The sequence below is a fragment of the Chrysemys picta genome, chromosome 25 (genome assembly GCF_011386835.1).
Source record: "Chrysemys picta bellii isolate R12L10 chromosome 25, ASM1138683v2, whole genome shotgun sequence".
Lineage (NCBI taxonomy): Eukaryota > Metazoa > Chordata > Testudines > Emydidae > Chrysemys > Chrysemys picta.
In genome coordinates, this window is record NC_088815.1 from 8,005,372 (window position 1) to 8,024,170 (window position 18,799).

The 18,799-nt window shown below is 48.9% G+C and overlaps 1 protein-coding gene across 3 annotated transcripts in view; it reads left to right on the plus strand.

Annotated features, from left to right (window-relative positions):
• The window catches only part of NRTN (neurturin), a 91,453-nt gene extending 79,679 nt beyond the window's left edge, over positions 1-11,774 (plus strand). For all 3 annotated transcript variants that reach the window (XM_065578247.1, XM_065578245.1, XM_065578246.1), the window contains exon 3: positions 1,140-11,774. In XM_065578247.1, coding sequence (XP_065434319.1) covers positions 1,140-1,588 — 449 coding nt within the window. In that variant the 3' untranslated portion in view covers positions 1,589-11,774. The remainder of the gene's footprint in view (positions 1-1,139) is intronic.
• The last annotated feature ends 7,025 nt before the right edge of the window (positions 11,775-18,799 follow it).

The window sequence follows — 18,799 nt, forward strand, 5'->3', positions numbered from 1 at the left end:
GGTGCCGGTGGATTCTGCTGGGAGGAATTCATTCAGCCCTTAGGAAGGACTCCAGTAAGAACAAAGTGGACTGGGGCACTAGCCGGCATCAGGCTGGTGGCATCTGAAAGTTGTTGCCTTGCGGTGGCTTTTCCTGCATGAAACGGGTTAGCTCTGTCCGCCTGCAACCCCACGAAAGGGGCGGACTCCCCGCTCCCGTCCAACCGGGCTACACGCAACGTGGTGTTGCAAACTGGTTAAGAACACCCTCAGGCTCGGACTGCACTGGACCTCTCAAGCGGGCGCCTCGTTCTGAAGGAGATGCCCCGGTTCAACGGCAGGCGGGTGGGCTCGGTACAGGGCTCGCTGTGGGAGGGTCTCTGGCCTGCGTTGTGCAGGGGACCGGACTGGATCATCAAAACAATCGCCAGGAAGGGCAGGGTTCTGGCCTCCCTGGGTTAAACTGTACGATAGGCAGGACTCAAACCCCACTTGCACTAGTGCTTAAACCACAGTACTTGAACTGGTGATTTTTTCAGCCCTAGTGTAGATAAGGCCTCTGCGCTGCTAAATAAAGCGGGCCCATCTGACCTCTAAGGAGCAAGCAGGGTGGGGGGAGAGGGGTGAATGTCAGCCTTTGATGGTGCTGGAGTTTGGCTGGGGCCCATTTTCCGCAAGGCGGCTTAACCAGGCAGGAGCACGCCTGTTTCGTTGCACAGGCCAATTGCTTCACAAGGGGAAATGCTAGGCGGGTAATTTGGTGTCTTGAATGGAAGCTTAAATTTGTAGAGAACGTAGTCAACATTGCATAGGGGCTTCGCAAATGATTGGAGCCTTGATTTCCTAACGCCCATCACTCTCTCCTGTCCCTTTTACAGGCTCTTTCCTGCTTGTGCGTGCAGCCTGGGGACGTGAAGGAGGGGGGAACCTATGTGATTTAGGAGCTTAAATCCCATTGTAAGTAAATGGGACTTAGGTTTCTAAGTCACTTAAGCATTTTTGGAAAGTTTACCCGCAGTCCGTAGAAATATTCAGGGCTGGGATTTTCAAAGGAGTCAGGTGGCCAGATTCCATTGAGATCTGGGTGGCTAGCTCCCGGGGTTGGTGCTTGCTGTTCCCCGCTGCCTGGCTCGCTAACCCCTGTCCCTGTTCTGTTGCAGACAGTACCTTGTTTGAAAGCTACACGGAGGGGGAAATCCGACAGCTGATCTCCACGCTGGTCGAGAGGTACAGCCAGTCCATGAACTCCGGGGCGCACGAGCTGCCGCTCTTCCCCAAGCCTGGGAACCGCATGAAGCGAGCCCGGGCCCGTCACAAACCCTGCGCCCTGAAGGAGCTGGAGGTGAGCGTCAGCGAGCTGGGCCTGGGCTATGAGTCAGACGAGACCGTGCTGTTCCGCTACTGCAGCGGCACGTGCGAGACGGCCGTCAGGAACTACGACCTCTCCCTGAAGAACATGAGGCTCAAGAAGAAGATCAAAAAGGAGAAGGTCAGAGCCCGGCCTTGCTGCAGGCCTCTCGCGTACGACGACGACGTCTCCTTCCTGGACACTTACAACCGCTACTACACCGTCAACGAGCTGTCGGCCAAGGAATGTGGCTGCGTGTGAAGCGGGGAAAGGGAACCTGGGAAGGTTGATGTCGGTAAGGCAGCACCTCAAAAGCCAAGAGCCCGAGGGCCTAAAGGGATATTGCTGCGCTCCGAGAGTGAAAGGAACTAAGAGGGGACCCAGGCTCAGAGAGTCAAGAAGGCAACTGTTTCCAAGTCTACCTCAGTTCTGTGGTTGGACTCGAGGGGCAACAGGGAAACTCTTGTTGCCGGGTTGTGCTTTGAGAGAAATCGAGGAGCCTTTCGACACTTCGACAGGTGCCTCCACGCTCCCCCCACCGGCCCGGTGCCCCGGAGCGTTGGGATGCTCTAAGGAGGAGGAGCTGGGGAATGGAGAGGAAGGAGGAAACACCTGCTGATTTCCTCAGGGATGCCGGCATCCGTCACGCCAGCCTGGCATCCACATGCGCTTTTATTGTATTGCTCGCACGAAGGGATTGAGCAGGAAAGCGTTGCTGGCCACGTATTTCAAATCCAAACGGTGCCACTCGTCCTTGTCTTTGGATGCAGTTGGACGGCCAGCTCCGGAACTGCGATCCAATCGGAATGGAGGAGTCTGATTGGCATCCACATTCCTAGTCCTACGAAAACTGAGGCCTCTTCTCAGAGGCTCCCCTCCGAGACGGATTGCGGCCTAAAGAAAATTGCACCAGGACATGGAGTTCACATGGATGGAACCTTGTTGGGTGCGGATAAATGACTGAACGGTCAAGAAATATTCTTTATATCCTAAGATCATATCTTACCCTTATTTTATTGTAGACATGCAGTATATCCATGCTCTGTAAATATACAGGAATATATAGAGAGATATAGATATAAATATTGGTGGCAATCGCAGACATACAGAATACGATCATTCCTTCACAGCTGTTACGCCAACGTTCTAGTGAGGTCAATGAACAATTATTGGATGCTTCCCTCCTCCCACCCCCAGGCATTCCATTGATTTGGGCCAGGAGAGTGATCTTAACACACCTGTCCAGTTGGTGGTTTTAACCAGAGAGAGAGCGAGGAAGAGGATTGGCGTGGGGTGTGGGGGTGATGAGAATTTCAAAGCTGCCTTAATTTTAATGGGAACTGGGTGTTCTGATCTCCTAGGCAGCCTTGAAAATCTCAATGTTACGCATCAGTCATATTTACATTCAGGTAGTTGGGAAATGTGATCGTTGAGAAGGAATTTCCCATGTTTCTACTGCTTTGAGCACCTCCTTTGCTTTCCATCAGGTAGGCTTCTATCCTGCTGAAATGAACCATCATGCCTCTCCTTGGACTATTTTTGCAGGGACACTGCTGTAATAGAGTTACTGGCGCCTATACTCCTGCAGGGTCTACAGACTTCATCAGACACCGAGGGAAGGTCTACACTACAAACTTCTGGTGAAGACTCTCTACGCTGACAGCAGAGAGCTCTCCCGTCGGCTTAATAATTCCACCTCCGTGAGAGGCGGTAGCGATGTCTGTCTACATGGGGGGTTGTCAGTATAACTACGTTGCTCAGGACTGTGGATTTTTCACATCCCTGAGTGATGAAGTTATACTGAAGTAAGCGTGTAGCGTAGACCTGGCCTAAGACTTGGGTTTGCAAAGGAGTCTAAGGCCTTGTCTACAATTCAAGGGCATGTCGCTTTGACTATACCAGTGTAATTAAAACTGTCCAACTTCCCTAGTGTGGACACACTTATACTGGTATAAAGGTGCTTATATTAGTATAGGGAAGGAGAATAAACTATAAAGCAACTTTTATACTAGTATAACTGTGTCCACACTAGGAGCTGTACTGGTATAACTATACTGGTCAAAAATCACACTCCTAACCCAAATAGTTATACCAGTACAAAATCTGTCTGTAGGCCACGCCTAAGGGAGTTAGGCACCCAAATGCCATTGAGTTTTGTGCAGTGGGGATGATTAGCGAGTAAGGCTGAGAGTGTTGACGCTGCCTTGGGGCTTCCCGTTCATTTTGATTGGGATTTGGGCATCAAACGCCTTTGAAAATACCAGTCTCGGGCTCCGCTTTCCCAAAGACCGGGGTGGCTGTTGAGCCCAGACTTCCACTTGGCTGTACAAAAAATTGGGGGGGAGGGGGGCTGCTCCAGCCTGGTCCGTCCTTTAAAAGGAAAAGGAGTTCCCTGGCATTCATACACAACTTTACCTCAAATGCGGCTTTTTAATGGACAAACGTTTGGTGTTTCCACCCCCCTTAGGGCCTGATCCAATTCCTGCTGAGATCAGCAGAAAGCCTCCCGTCTCACAAGAGCTGGTGTAGGCCTTCAGATCCATTCTAATCACCTCTTGTTTGCCCACTCATTGGAACCATCTCTTTCCCATCTTCCTTCTCATCAGCTTTTTGTCTTAAGGCTCATGCCAACCTACAGTAACTGGATCAACTCTCCATTTCCTCCACCGTTGCTGGGGTCGGCTCACATGACCAGGTTGTCCTCAGTGCACCTTGTAAAATGGTTTAGAAACACTCTGGAGTATGAGAGATGGGTGTTTCCATAGGATGGCGTTTTAGTCTGAGGGCGAGGGATGCATTGGGTTGTGATACAGTGGAAGACCAGAGCGATACATTTAGGATACCTATGAGCAATAACATCCTAGCTGGAGCTGTAATAGAAGTTCAATGGCAGATCAGAAAGGCCGGATCCCAATGCAGAAGCAGTCGAAATCAACAGGTCCATCGGGAGCTGCGTGTAGGGTTGCCAACTTCGTAATATTTAAAAAACAGACACTCCAGAGGAGTGCCGGCAGCTCCCCTGCCCCGCCTGTTCCCCCCGAGGCCCCACCCCTGCCCCACCTCTTCCCCCTCCCCCCCTGTTGCTTGCTGCTTTTTCCCTCCAACCCCCCCACCCATGTCAGGAGGGACTCACCTGCAGAGCCAGGGCTAGGAGGTACAGCTGACCAACACAGGTAGGAGGTGGTCCCAGCTGAGGAGGAGCTGGAGTGGGTGATGACTCAACGTGTCCCCGCCTCCCCCGCTCCCAGGAACTGGACTTTGAGTGTCCAGTCAATAGATCTGACCGAACACTCTCAGGTCCCCTTTTCGACCGGTCGAAAACCAGGCACCTGGCCACCCTAGAGCTTGCACCTCAGCAGATAAGATGGGGCTGAAATCCATAGGCATCTTAAGAACCCAACTTACAGCGGCCTTTGAATGCAACAGGAAACACTCGGCACAATCACCTGAGCCTGAACCCTAGAAGGACTTGGATTTAGGACTTCCCACCCAGTTGGCCGCATGTACGAGAGTGTGGTGAGCTGTGTGGGCGGGTCTGCTGCTTAGTTCCTTGTCTCCAAAGAGCCCAGGCCCCGTTCTTCCCACGGCACGTACACAAGTGATTCCCATTGGCTTCAATAGGGTAGAGTAGCTTGTATCATGGGTGAGAGAAGAACCAGGCCCTTTCTGTCTATGGTTAGCGTTTACAGCCAGGTCAGTGTTGTTTACTATGTGGGGAAATAAATGAGACTACAGACTTTTGCAGTCTCTGAACAGGCTATATTTGTCGCGTGGAGTAGCTGGTTTTCTCCTCTTGGCTCCTTTCCCAGCTAATGCAAAAGATAAACAGAAGGAGAACATTGGTGTCATGTACTGGGCATTCACCAAGACAATGAAAAGCCAACAGGCCTGGAATTCTTTGATTGTTATTGACTTCCCTGTCTTTTGCCCAACTCCGGGCCAGGCTTTGATTCCAGATACAACCGCTATAAATCGGAAGACACTCCACATTAAAGTAGCGGAGATCGGAATCTGTCCCTCTTGTTTCTTTTTCACAGCAGTCAGAGAAAATGTGTTTTGTCCTTCCTGTTCGCCTAGATAATTAGCATCTACGGCTGGGATTTGCAAATGAGACAAGGGGAGTTAGGCATGCAACTCCAAAAAAATGTCAAGGGGGAGTTGGGAGCCTGCCGTTGAAAATCCCAGCCTGTAATGTGAATGGGAACCCAAATACTTCTTGTGTGTATCTCCTGCAAGACATGAGAAATGTAACGTGGAGAGTGAAGAGCATAGATTACTGACCCCTGCCAAAGGTCAGGCTTTTTTGCATTGGATCCAACAGCTGCTCTTAGCTGAACGGAGCCAAGATGTATCAAAGCAATATAAACATCGTCATTCAGCAGGCTTTGACTCACTTGCACCCTGCTTCCATATAAAAGCCGGCTGCTGGGCTTTGGAATCCTAATCTTTACCCTCACCTTTGAAAGAAGAGCCCAGATGTAGGAACTGGCAGGAGGAGAGGGGAATAAAGTCCATCTGTTGGATTTGTACACACATGTAAAACCGCCGGTCAGTTTGCAAAAGGCAGCTGTTTACCGCAATGCTTTGCTTCACTTGTACCCAGCTTTACAAACCATGTCTAATGCCCTAATGGAGATGCGAACATGGTGTACTTAAAGTCTCTTCAGCAGCAGGTGTGGCTAACCCAAGCGCCTGCTAGTTCACAAGTGACAACAGCCAATGTAACAGAGAGTCCTGTGGCACCTTTAAGACTAACCGATATATTGGAACATAAGCTTTCATGGGTGAATGCCCACTTTCACCCACGAAAGCTTGTGCTCCAATACATCGGTTAGTCTTAAAGGTGCCACAGGGACTCTCTGTTGCTTTTTACAGATCCAGACTAACACGGCTGCCCCTCTGATACTTAACAGCCAATGTGTATATTTTCTACAAAATACAGTGAATATAGCACAAGAACTTCCACCTCCTAATGCAGGCTGTGCATGAGAATTCAGCCTGAGGCTGTGTGGTGGAATTCCCCTCTTTGGGCTTGATTCTACAATCACTTACACCCTTTTTTTAACTCCACCGCAAGTCTGTTGTTTAGTGGGATTGCCGCTGATTTGCACTGTGGTACATGAGAGGCGAATTGGTCCCTTTAATCCATTCCACCTGTGTCTCAGGCCTTTGCTTTTCATTTTATTTGATGTGCCAAATTCTATGATGACTATTCCAGCTCCCCCCCGGCAAGCCCGTATGCAACTCCAAGGAGCTAAGATTCTCCATTCACAAGAGTAACTATGTTGAAGTCAGAGGAGTTGCATCAGTGTGAACTTGGCATTAGTGACTGGAGACTCCAGTTTACTGGCTTCATGGAGAATTGCCCGAGGTATAAATCAGATCAAAATGTCACCCAGGTGACAGATAAATCAAAGACACGTGTGATTTTTAGGACTATTCACTGTTGACAAGTGTGATGAAGATTAGCACTTTGCCAGAATCAGTGTAGGGTGATATTTACATCCGAGGGAAACCTGATATGCTAGCAACAGTCAAGAGATTCCACGTGTACGTAAATTGAAAGTCACTTTTGGAGACAAGAAAACAGATGGAGTGGATCACTGGAGCGTAGCACTTTGATAATCCGTGTGGTCCGTGGCAGAGCCCTAGGGAAGATCAATGCTAATTTCTTCATGCTTTTCATTTCCTTTAGGCATGCAGAAAATGAAGCCATTATGAAAAATGTCAGGGAATGGAAGAATTGATGCAATATGAGAGGTGGCCATAGTGTTTGGGTGCAGGCGTTCAGAACCCAAATAGCTCCTTTGCTCTCATCCCCTTGCTGTTACATCTGCTAGTCCTGGCTATTGGTAGGAACAAGGGTTTTGGTTGGGGAATGTCTCTTCTTCATGCACCACCCTGCATATGCTAGTGAACAACGGGAGTTTTCCCATGGATTCAGTGAGTGCTCGATCAATTACAGAGCTAAGTACTGTGAAAGGTAAATGCTCGTAAGTAATGAAGGCAGGTGCAGAAATCTGGATCGATTCATTGGGGCGGGGGAGGGGGGGCGCTAAAGCTGACAAATATTCAATGGATTTATTCCCAGCAAACAGTCTGACCAGCACTGCCTACACAATTGCTATTTAAATTATTGTTTCCAAGCATGGCTTGTGTCACAGCAACAGTTCTGATTGAAAAAATCCCCTCATACCGCCTCAGGCCATGGGCCTGGCTAGCAGATGTAATAGCATTCAACTTGGGAGCTGGGATCACGGGATGTTCTGACTTCTAAAAAAACTGAAGAAGAGTAAATGGCCTCTTGAGCGTTTGGTTCCCATCCCACTCCACTCTCAAAGTGAACCTGGTTTTGTTTGCATAGTCTCCAGTTTAAAAAGAAAAGATGATCTGTGGCTGGGGCCAGAATGCAGCAGACAGGGAACAGGGGTTCTGTGGGTTGATATACTTGGATAGGTCTTCACTGCAGAGTTCTCTCCGGTGGGAAATGGTTTTCCCATCCTGCCTAAATGTTTTGAGATTTCGAAATGGTCCCTGTTCCGCAGTGTGATGAAATCGAAACCTTTTGGAATTTGTCGTGGAAAACGAGAGAGAGAAACACCCAGAATTGCCAATAACCCACTCCTGGAAATGGGTCTCCCCCAACCACCCCAGGACTGTGCCCTGATCACCGGGCAGTTGGCTACTCTGGAGGATAGGGGGAGTAGGTGTCTCTCTTATTCTCTTGTGAGAAACCTTCCTGAAACTAACCCTTTCCTGGGAAAAATTTCAATTTTGATGAACCAGCATCTTCTGACCAAAAAACCCAAGTTTTTTCAAAAAATTCCCAACCAGCTCCACTTGAATTATCTACACGCCAGGTGGCTCCTCTCGTGCGAGCCAAGCTTGAGTGAGAGCGGCCACACCACAAGGTAACACTCGAGCAGCCGTGTCCTCACTGGCGCTGCACTCACACGTGCGTGGCTCGAAGACTTCTGGGGATATTTATCCCATAATGCCTTGAGCCTGCAGTAAGCAAAGCTGCTCTGACACTGATTTCCTAGTGAATTCTGGGAGAACGTCCTATCTGGCCACACGTGGGGAATTAGGGGAAGGCTCTGGAAGAGCGGAGGTTTGGGAGTGTCGGTAGCCTGCGTCCACACTACGGGGTGGTTGTGTTAGCAACTGATGGGTTGTGCTCTCTCGAGATGTAACCCATAACCCCGGACAGGCCAGCCGATGGCAGCAAAATGCAGCGCCATACGCCAGTGAAGGCCGACTGTGTGTGGCAGGGACTCGAGTTCGGGGCAACACTCAACTTATCTTTGCAGGGAAGACAAACTCTTACGGTCTGATGCTGTGGAAATTATTCACAATCACACCAGGCGCCCATTGAAATCGGTGGGAATTGAAGGGAAGAGATTGGTTTACACTGATGTCAGGGGAGTCACACCTGGTTTAAGTGATGTCCAAATCAGGCCCAAAGGCCAAGGTTTTCAGCAGTGTCTAGTAATTTCAGGTGCCTGACGTGAGTTACCTTAAACGGGCCTGATTTTCAACAAGAGCTGAGCTACCCTCCCACCCGCCCCCTGGAAATCAGGCCCCCTTAAGGTGTCTCCAGCTGGGCATTGAGGATTGCTAAGAATCTTGGCCTTTCGAGCTGGATTCTGAAATCACTTATGCTGGTGTAAAACAGGGTTGCCGGGTTTGGTTGGACGTATTCCTGAAGGTTTCATCGCATGGCATCATCTTTCATTAAAGCGTCCTCTTTCGTTCCAGGAGCCTCCAAGACAGTCCCGGAGGAGGCCTGGCACCCCTCGTGTAAAACAAAATGGGGTCCAGTGAGCCAACGTTATAACCCGTGTGAGGCCCTTTGAGTTTATTCGTGGAGGACGACTGTTTCCTATATAGCGATCCAGATCTTCTCCCTGTCCTTCCTGGGACCCACACTGATGCTAATGTAGAGGTGTGACTAACTCACCGGTCAGTGAGAACTACAGATCCCGCTCTGGGCCTGATCCACAGAGGATATGTCCGTTACAACCCTAGCTAGGGAATTTTAGCTCCAGTTGTAGCAGTTTCTGCTTTTAGCCTCTGTAGGTTCCCCGCTTCAGTCCCCAGAGTGCCAGCCAAGGTGGCAGCTATCACATCACTCTAGAAGAGGACGTGATGAATAGACATGTGGGAGACTTGCAGTTGTAGTGAGAGGCGTGGAAACAGGAGCGAGACAGGGAGCGAGATGGCTCCCGTTGGTTGGATCTCGGCGCTGTTGTTGCAAAGGTGCCACAGAAGGAGGGACTGTGGCGTGACGTCTCCTGAGCCGATCTCAGTTTCTTCAGGATAGGAGTTGTGTAGCCATTTCCTGTCTGTGGTGTTGCTAAACAGCGGGTGTGTTTCATCCCAGAAGAGGCTGCATTTTGGGGGGTGGATGTCCCATCCTCAGCTACCTGCATGTCACTTGTATGTGTCCAAGGGCAGAATTTGTCCACTGTTTGTACAATGGGTTCGTGAAGTGCTTTGAGATCTGGATGGATGGCCAGCACTGAATCCTTGGGATAGGAGGGGTTGCCAAGGGAAAGGGAAGTTTCATTATATGGAGTGTTGAGGCCATCCATTAACTCGGAGCTACAGCTGCCCTCTTCGCCTCGGTTTTCCAGCCCAACGGTTGAGGCTGCTTCTTCTCATCTTGAAGCTGATGAAAATGTTCTGATCTATCCGAATGCCCAATAAAGCCTTTGAAAGCCTTGCTGACTGCCGTGTCATTCTGGCTACCAACCTGCTCTTGCCCAAGGCGATTCTGCCTGGCGTTTGCAGGCAGGGCATCGGTTAGGAAAACCCCTTTCCAAAAATCACAGCCCCATTGTTAGTGAAGAACCAAGGATTCAGCAGCACAGCAGAGGGCACTCGAATGCCTGATCTCTGCGGTGCCGTACCGCAAATGTGGCCGGCTGAATTGGTTTGGTTTGATTTCTTGTTTGAATGTGAGTGTTAACGTTTGGCGTTCTGAGTGCCAAGCTCCCTCCCTCTTGCCAAAGGATTTTAATGTGTGTGTCCTATCCAGCGCTGTATTTGGGGCCATTACACAGAGGAACTGTAAGTCCCTCTGTTTGTGTTACGTAATAATGTTGCTCAATCAGTCAATTCTGGGTGCTCCTCCATTGCTTATTCACTGAAATCTGTTTTTAATAGGCTCTCTCGCTATTATTTGACAAATGCTTCTGCATCTCCTTCTCGGCTGCAGTAAGAGATTTTAGGCCTCCCAAAGAATGTCTAAAACGCAGAAAGGGAAAATTCTCTACGTGAAAGCGACATCCAGATCTGCCACCTGGCTCTTTCTTCACCATCCCATGAATTATTTATTGTTAATAACAATAACATCTGTTAGGGTTTTTTCCCCCTGCAACTTGCATATCTGTATGCCGCAGATCGGCCATTAGCTTTAACTACTACCCACCAATAAAGGGCAAAGCTATTTCATAGCGTTTGAAAAATGACGAGCTTTCCAGACACGACGCATTAAAAAAAAAATAAAAAAATTCTGGCAGTTGCGATCAAGCCATGAGAGTCGGTAGATGATTTTACCCTCTTTCGTCTGATAATGAGCTACAAGCACAATTCACTGTGTGTTTACTAGATATCCATAGCATTGGCCAGTGCAAGAAGGATTGTGAAGTCCAGAGGTGGTTAGCCCAGTTGCAACTCCACTGGCTGAATTGGAGTCACTTCTGATTTGTATTGGTGTATGTGTGAAAAGCAGCCCAATTTCATTGTTTTCATTTGAGTGAAACCGTTGGCAAACGGGCCATTCCTTACTTAAATAGTTCCAGAAACTTTTTGTTAAATCGGTTTGCCTAATTTATGAAGACAAATTATTTTTAGGGAGGAAAAAAAAAATCTGTTTTCTTAATAAACAGGGTTACTGAATACTTTCAATATTGGTTGAGCAAGGAATACAGTTATGGCATAGTCCCAATTTCAAAGAGGAGAGTAGCTTCAAATTAACTGAAAGAAACACAATGGGAATGGGAAACAATATTTAATTTCTCTTTGTAAATTACACAGGATCGAGTTATTTTACTGGGTTCTTCCTAGTAACCATGGTCCATTCTTCAGCGCTGGTCAATTTCATCTGTTCAGCCACTTCCCTTCCCGCATTGTTGGCTTGAATGACCAACTGCAAGAAGTTGATGCAATGCATCTGTATTTGAGATGATCTCTATTTATTCAAAGTAACTTATGTTATTTATTTAGATACTGTAGTGTGCAGTCTACATAAAGCATTCTTTCTTTCTTTTTTTTTATTTATTGAGCAAAAACGGTGCCAGTGCAGTTTACGTTTATTACATGTTACCATTTATTCTGAACATTGAGTAAAATGCAGTATGAAATATTTTTTTTTTAAACAACCTAAAGCCAGGTGTGATGCTGTTACATACTTAAGGTGAAAATAAAGTGAGGATTGTATTGATTTCTGTCCAGTTATTTTCTTTCACTTCTGTCTCTGTCTAATCAATGGCAACGAGGTGCTGCATTCATTTTTTTTTTTTTGCTATTAACTTTGCAACTTCTAGAGCTGGGTATAAAGCCAAACAAAGCTGCCCTTATGGTAGCCCTCCCTGTAGGCTTTATTCACATGGACCTCACTTGGCCCATTGGGCAAAGGTTTCAGAGCGGAAGAGAACCTGGTCCTAATTTGTAATAGTGTCTAAGATTCATAGACTCGAGGCCTGGAAGGGACCTCGAGAGGTCATTGAGTCCAGTCCCCTGCTTTTATTTGTTCAGTCTCCGTGCAGCAAGCCGTTCCCTTTGTTATCTCTCTGGCTGCATCTTCCAGTGGCTAGCACACAAAACTAAGTCCTGGTCTGCACTTAAAAATTAGATCGACTTAGCTTCCTTGCACAGGGCTGTGAAAAGTTTTTGCCCTGAGTGCCATGTATAGTTCAACCTAACTCTGTAGATGCAGGTATGTTGATGGAAGAATTCTTCCACTGACCTAGCTACCGCCTTTCAGAGAGATGGATTAACAAACTACATTAACTACATTGACAGCAAATAGCCCTTCCATCGATGTAGGAATTGTCTACATCAGGGGTCCCCAACGCGGTGCCCGCGGGTGCCACGGCGGACAAGCATCCACCGAAATGCCGCCGAATTTTGGCAGCGACACCCCTGGATGATGCTGCTTGCCGCCGACAAGCAGCGTCATCCAGAGGCGTCGCCGCCGAAATGCCGCCAAAATGTAGCGGTATTTCGGCGGTGACACCTCTGGATGACGCTGCTTGTCGGCGGCATTTCGGCGGATGATTGTCCGCCGCCACGGTCCTCCGTGGCTCATCATCTGGCGCCCGCCAGACGAAAAAGGTTGGGGACCACTGGTCTACATTATGGCTCGACAGCGGCACAGCTACAAAGTCTACGAGCTAGAACTCCGGGGGTCCATTTCTGACTCTGCCACTGATTTGCCTAAGGTTACACAGCACGGACAGTCATTTAAGCTCTTGGCCCTGCCTTTTCCGCATCTGTAAAATGAGGATAATAATACTGACCCTTCGCTGTAAAGCTCTTGGAGATCTATAGATGAAAATTCCCACGTATTACCGTATTATTCAGAATACTTTTCAGCAAGTGTTGAAAGAATCCGCTTCACTATTTGGCAGCACCGGAGTTTTGGCGTTGTTGGCAGCAGATCTGATTTTTCAGTTTGCTGGCGGTTTTGAAATATTAGAAAAAATGCTGATTCCGCTCGCATTGAAACCAAAAATTTTCACAATTTTTAGCAAATTGAAAAAGTCGGAATAGTTTTGTTTTTGGTGTCAAATGGAACATTTTATTCAACCTGAAATGAAATGGTTCATTTAATTTTCAGGCATTTTAGCCTTCTTTGAAATAAAAGCAAAGGAAATGAAGGGATGGATCACAAAACCAAGGAGAAAGAGGGGGCGACCCACTTCTACCCAATAGCTAAAGCACTACCATGAGGACTGGGACTTGAAAACCTTCTTTGAGCAGGGACTTGGCACGAGGATTTCTCTTCTCTGAGAAGGTGACACTCACCACTAGGCTAGTCCAAGCCGGGTTGCTGGCAAACTTTCCTGTTGAAGCTGTTCAACTTAGTATAAATAATACTCCTAGGGGAATTCTGCACCAATGTGTATGCACAGAATTTATGTCCCCCACAGATTTCTTTGCTTTCCCACAGAAAAATGTCTTTCTGACAGGGGAGCAAAGGGAATTTACAAGATCAGTCACATGACCCTCCCCAGCAGTATGTTTCGAGTGCCCAAGGCAGCCAGCAGAAATGTAAATCACTGTTGGGCAGGGGGCGGGACTGGGGAAGACCCGACTGGTGGCTCCTACCCTGCGCCAGGCTCAGCTTCTAGTCCTGGCTGGGCTGGGGAGGACGGGACTTCCTCTTCCCCTCCACGGCATCCGGGGCCATATCAGACTCACCCCCAGATTTCTCCCCCAGCTGTAGGAAGCTCTGCACACTCTCTTCCCTTCCCCGCCCCCGTGCATTTCCTGCACTCAATGCTCCTCAGCTGCAGGGGGAGGGATCTCTGTACAGGGAGCTCCTCCCCCATCTGCCCAACCCCTGTGCATCCAGACTCCCTCGCACCTCACGCTGAGGCTCATCCGCCCTGCACCTGGACCACCCCAATGAGCCACCCGCACCCAGATCCCCACCCTACCAAGCCCCAACCAGCTGCACCTGGATCCCCACCCTACTGAGCCCCATTTCCCCAGCATCTGGATCCCCACATTCAGCTCCCCACACCCACACACCCCTGCCGAGCTCTATCCCCCTGCACACCCTGACCCCCCCATGCTGAGCCCCCAACCACCTTCACCTGGACCCCCTTCCAGAGTCCCATTACCATTGGACACAGAACCCCCCTGTGCATCAAGATCCCCCACTGAGCCACCCGCATCCAGATTGCCCCACACAGAACCCTCTCAACCCACACCTGGACCCCCCACACTAAGCCCCTCCACTCTTGGATCCTGCCTTGCTGAGCCTGCCTGCCCACACCTGGTGCACCTGGCATGGAGGGGCAGGGCTCTGGGGTGTTTCTGGGGCAGGCCCGGTCCTTGCACTGTGTCAGGGTTGGGTGCAGCCTCACCACTGAGTCTGTGTTCCGGGGTGGAGCTGCACAGTCATCTCCCACCTCTGTGCAGCCAGTGGCCTGTGCTCCCCACTGCCACGCTGGGGCCTCCACATTTATTTGACAAAATTTGCAGAATTTTAAAATATTGTGCGCAGAATTTTTATTTTTTTGGTGCAGAATTTTTAATTTTTTTGGCACAGAATGCCCTCGCAAGTAAAATAATTAACTAGTCCCTGGAGCGGGGATGAACCAGGCATCCCCGTGTCGGGAGAGTCGTCCCCCCGCCCCCCCCGGCTGGTGAGTGATTCTTATGCTCTCTTTCTGGCCCAAAGTCAGACAGCTTCAACAAACGAGATCGAGTGAGCTCCCCGAATAGCCAAACGCCCCGTGCTTAGGCCACCCTCCTGTGAGGGGGTAGACCTGCACTCCTGCTCCAGAATGGGGACTTAAGTCTGGATCTCTGACATCTCAGGAGCGTGCCCGAACCACTGGGCTAGTGGTATAAAGGGAACACCACTTCTGGTGCTTTGGTGAATGGCACTTAAATCCCCTTCTGAAGCTCTTTCCCACACCCCTATTTTTTTTTGGCTGAAACTATTACGCAAATTCGACCCAAATTCGCAAATAATTCCAGCCAACCCCCAAACTGCATTTTTGGTGACTAATCTAGTCGTCCAGAATATTTCACCGAGCTCTACTTGTCAGCTGACTTCCAGGGCCAAGTGCTCCATATTTCAGAGAGTCCTAACTAGGCTCCTGAATCCACACTTCAGTACCTAACTAGAAGTGTTGTGGTTTGCCAAGGTTCTGAGCAGCTACAGCTATCTCTGAAGGCAACGGGATGCGTGAGGGCTCAGCATTGGGGGAAAAAATCTCTGGATTGAATGTGATTCATCACACAAGCTGTTAAACTGAAATTAGCAAGAGTTTGAGAACTGACCTCCCGGCAGCTTCAGGGGGAGAGGCGTATTTTCAAGCCAAATGTCGCCAAACTCCCGTTTGCCTGTGTGTTGTTCTTATTGGTGATGTTCAAGATGCTTATGAGCGAGGGGAAAAAACCTTCCTTCTGTTCGGATGGAGTTGCTACACTAGCGTTTCCGCTACACTGGAGTTTTCTTTTGCTGATGGACTCTTTTCTAAGCCAAACAAGTCAGTGGCCAAAGATCATGCCCTACCGGCTGTGTTTGGCACAAAGATCAACGAAACTACCCACTGGAAACAAAACAGGAAACCTTTAGCTCCATAAGACTTAGTCCTGCGGGAGCAGAACTGAGGGAAACCAGCTCTAAAGACTCAAGGTGGCTGCCGAGAGCATGATGTGCTCTGTTACTCTATTGTTTAGATCAAGGAGCAAGCCCAGTTCTGAGTCTCTGCCGCCCTATACCCCATGTAGTCATTTACACCTCCGCAAAGCAAGTGCAAGAGTGGTCGTAAAATGCTCCCGTATCAGTAGTATTTTGCATTGGTAGAAACAACTGCACAAGGTGCAGTGGAGCTGAGGCTGGATATGCCTGATCGTTCGGAGCTGAAAATGCAGCGCCCTCTCTCCTCTTCGAGGCTGTTTACTCACCCTGTTTTCCCCTCCCAATTCACTGTTAAGTGTTTGGGCCCTGACAAGGCCCTGTGTCAACCCCCGCCTGACAAATCCATGTCCCCCTTGTAACCCGCACTATGTTAAGAGCCGGCCTCCAGAGTTATTCATGTCTCTGCACTGCTGGGTGTAATTTACCAGTGTTTAGGGCCACCACAATTCCTGTCCACCACTTCATCCCTACTGAGAAGGTTTCAATGGGCTTGAAATGGTACCTTGGCCTTGCTTTGGGGTGAATTTCCCCCTAGTGCATGGAAACCTCCCTGCAAAGCAGAGCGAAAGCCGAGCGTTCAGAACTAATGCTTTGACTCTGCACCTCTTTTGTCAGCAACCAGCAAGCCCTTGTCTGCCGCAGGAGACTTCACCCAGAGCATGGACTTCTCCAAAACAGGCTTGTGGAGGGCAAATACTTTGGTTTTCCCCGCCCTGTAACGAAACCCCTGGTGGGTCGTCTCTGGGGATTGAACCTGAGATGGTTGGATCTAAAGCATGAGCCTCTGCTAAAAGTCTGGGGTTATGTCTACGTTACAGAGCCTGTGCCAACTTAGCATCCTAGTGTAGACACTGCATATGGCAACACAAGGAGTTCTTCTGCCGACATAGTAACACCTCCTCCACGAATGACATTAACTAAGCCAGTAGAAATCCTCTTCTTTCAGCCTAGTTGGGGTTTTGCTGGAAGAGCTTTGTCGCCTAACGGGGGGGTGACGTAGCCATGTTGGCAGAACTTTGTAGTGGAGACCGGGCCTAAGCCCTATTAAAAGTCAATGGAACTTAGGCTCCTAAGGCCTCGTCTGCACACAAAAGTTGTATCATTTTAACTACACCAGTATTGTTAATATGGTACAACACCCGCTAGTGTGGATGCACTTACACCCGTATAAGAGAGGTTAGCCCAGGATAACTTATGGTATGGGAAGAGGAATACGCTACATTGGTATAAGGCACCTTTATACCGCTATAACTGTGTCTACGGGTACGTCTACACTACCCGCCGGATTGGCGGGTAGCGATTGATCTATCAGGGATCGATTTATCGCATGTAGTGTAGACACGATAAATCGATCCCCGATCACTCTCCCGTCGACTGCTGAACTCCAGCTCGGCGAGAGGCAGAAACAAAGTCGATGGGGGAGCAGCGACCGTCGATCCCGTGCCGCGAGGATGTGAAGTAAGTTATTCTAAGTCGATCTAAGATACGTCGACTTCAGCTACACTATTCTTGTAGCTGAAATTGCGTATCTTAGATCGATCCCCCCCCACCCCTAGTGTAGACCAGGCCTACTAGAGGTTGTCCCAGTATATCAGTAAAAATCACCCCCCTAACTATATTAATTATTTTTACCAGTACAATATTTGTGTATAGCCCATTCCTAACTCATTTAGGTGCATTTGAAAATGTTACCTTTTGTCTATTACCCTGCAATACTCAACAATCCCATCTTAGAATCATAGAATCATAGAATATCAGGGTTGGAAGGGGCCTCAGGAGGTCATCTAGTCCAACCCCCTGCTCAAAGCAGGACCAATTCCCAGCTAAATCATCCCAGCCAGGGCTTTGTCAAGCCGGGCCTTAAAAACCTCCAAGGAAGGAGACTCCACCACCTCCCTAGGTAACGCATTCCAGTGTTTCACCACCCTCCTAGTGAAATAGTTTTTCCTGATATCCAACCTGGACCTCCCCCACTGCAACCTGAGACCATTGCTCCTTGTTCTGTCATCTGCCACCACTGAGAACAGCTGAGCTCCATCCTCTTTGGAACCCCCCTTCAGGTAGTTGAAGGCTGCTATCAAATCACCCCTCATTCTTCTCTTCTGGAGACTAAACAATCCCAGTTCCCTCAGCCTCTCCTCATAAGTCATGTGCTCCAGACCCCTAATCATTTTTGTTGCCCTCCGCTGGACTCTTTCCAATTTTTCCACATCCTTCTTGTAGTGTGGGGCCCAAAACTGGACACAGTATTCCAGATGAGGCCTCACCAATGTCGAATAAAGGGGAACGATCACGTTCCTCGATCTGCTGGCAATGCCCCTACTTATACAGCCCAAAATGCCGTTAGCCTTCTTGGCAACAAGAGCACACTGTTGACTCATATCCAGCTTCTCGTCCACTGTGACCCCTAGGTCCTTTTCTGCAGAACTGCTACCTAGCCATTCGGTCCCTAGTCTGTAGCAGTGCATGGGATTCTTCCGTCCTAAGTGCAGGACTCTGCACTTGTCCTTGTTGAACCTCATCAGGTTTTTTTCGGCCCAATCCTCTAATTTGTCTAGGTCCCTCTGTATCCGATCCCTACCCTCTAGTGTATCTACCACGCCTCCTAGTTTAGTGTCATCTGCAAACTTGCTGAGAGTGCAGTCCACACCATCCTCTAGATCATTAATAAAGATATTAAACAAAACCGGCCCCAGGACTGACCCTTGGGGCACTCCGCTTGAAACTGGCTGCCAACTAGACATGGAGCCATTGATCACTACCCGTTGAGCCCGACGATCTAGCCAGCTTTCTATCCACCTTACAGTCCATTCATCCAGCCCATACTTCTTTAACTTGGCGGCAAGAATACTGTGGGAGACCGTATCAAAAGCTTTGCTAAAGTCAAGGAATAACACATCCACTGCTTTCCCCTCATCCACAGAGCCAGTTATCTCATCATAGAAGGCAATTAGGTTAGTCAGGCACGACTTCCCCTTCGTGAATCCATGCTGACTGTTCCTGATCACTTTCCTCTCCTCTAAATGTTTCATAATTGATTCCTTGAGGACCTGCTCCATGATTTTTCCAGGGACTGAGGTGAG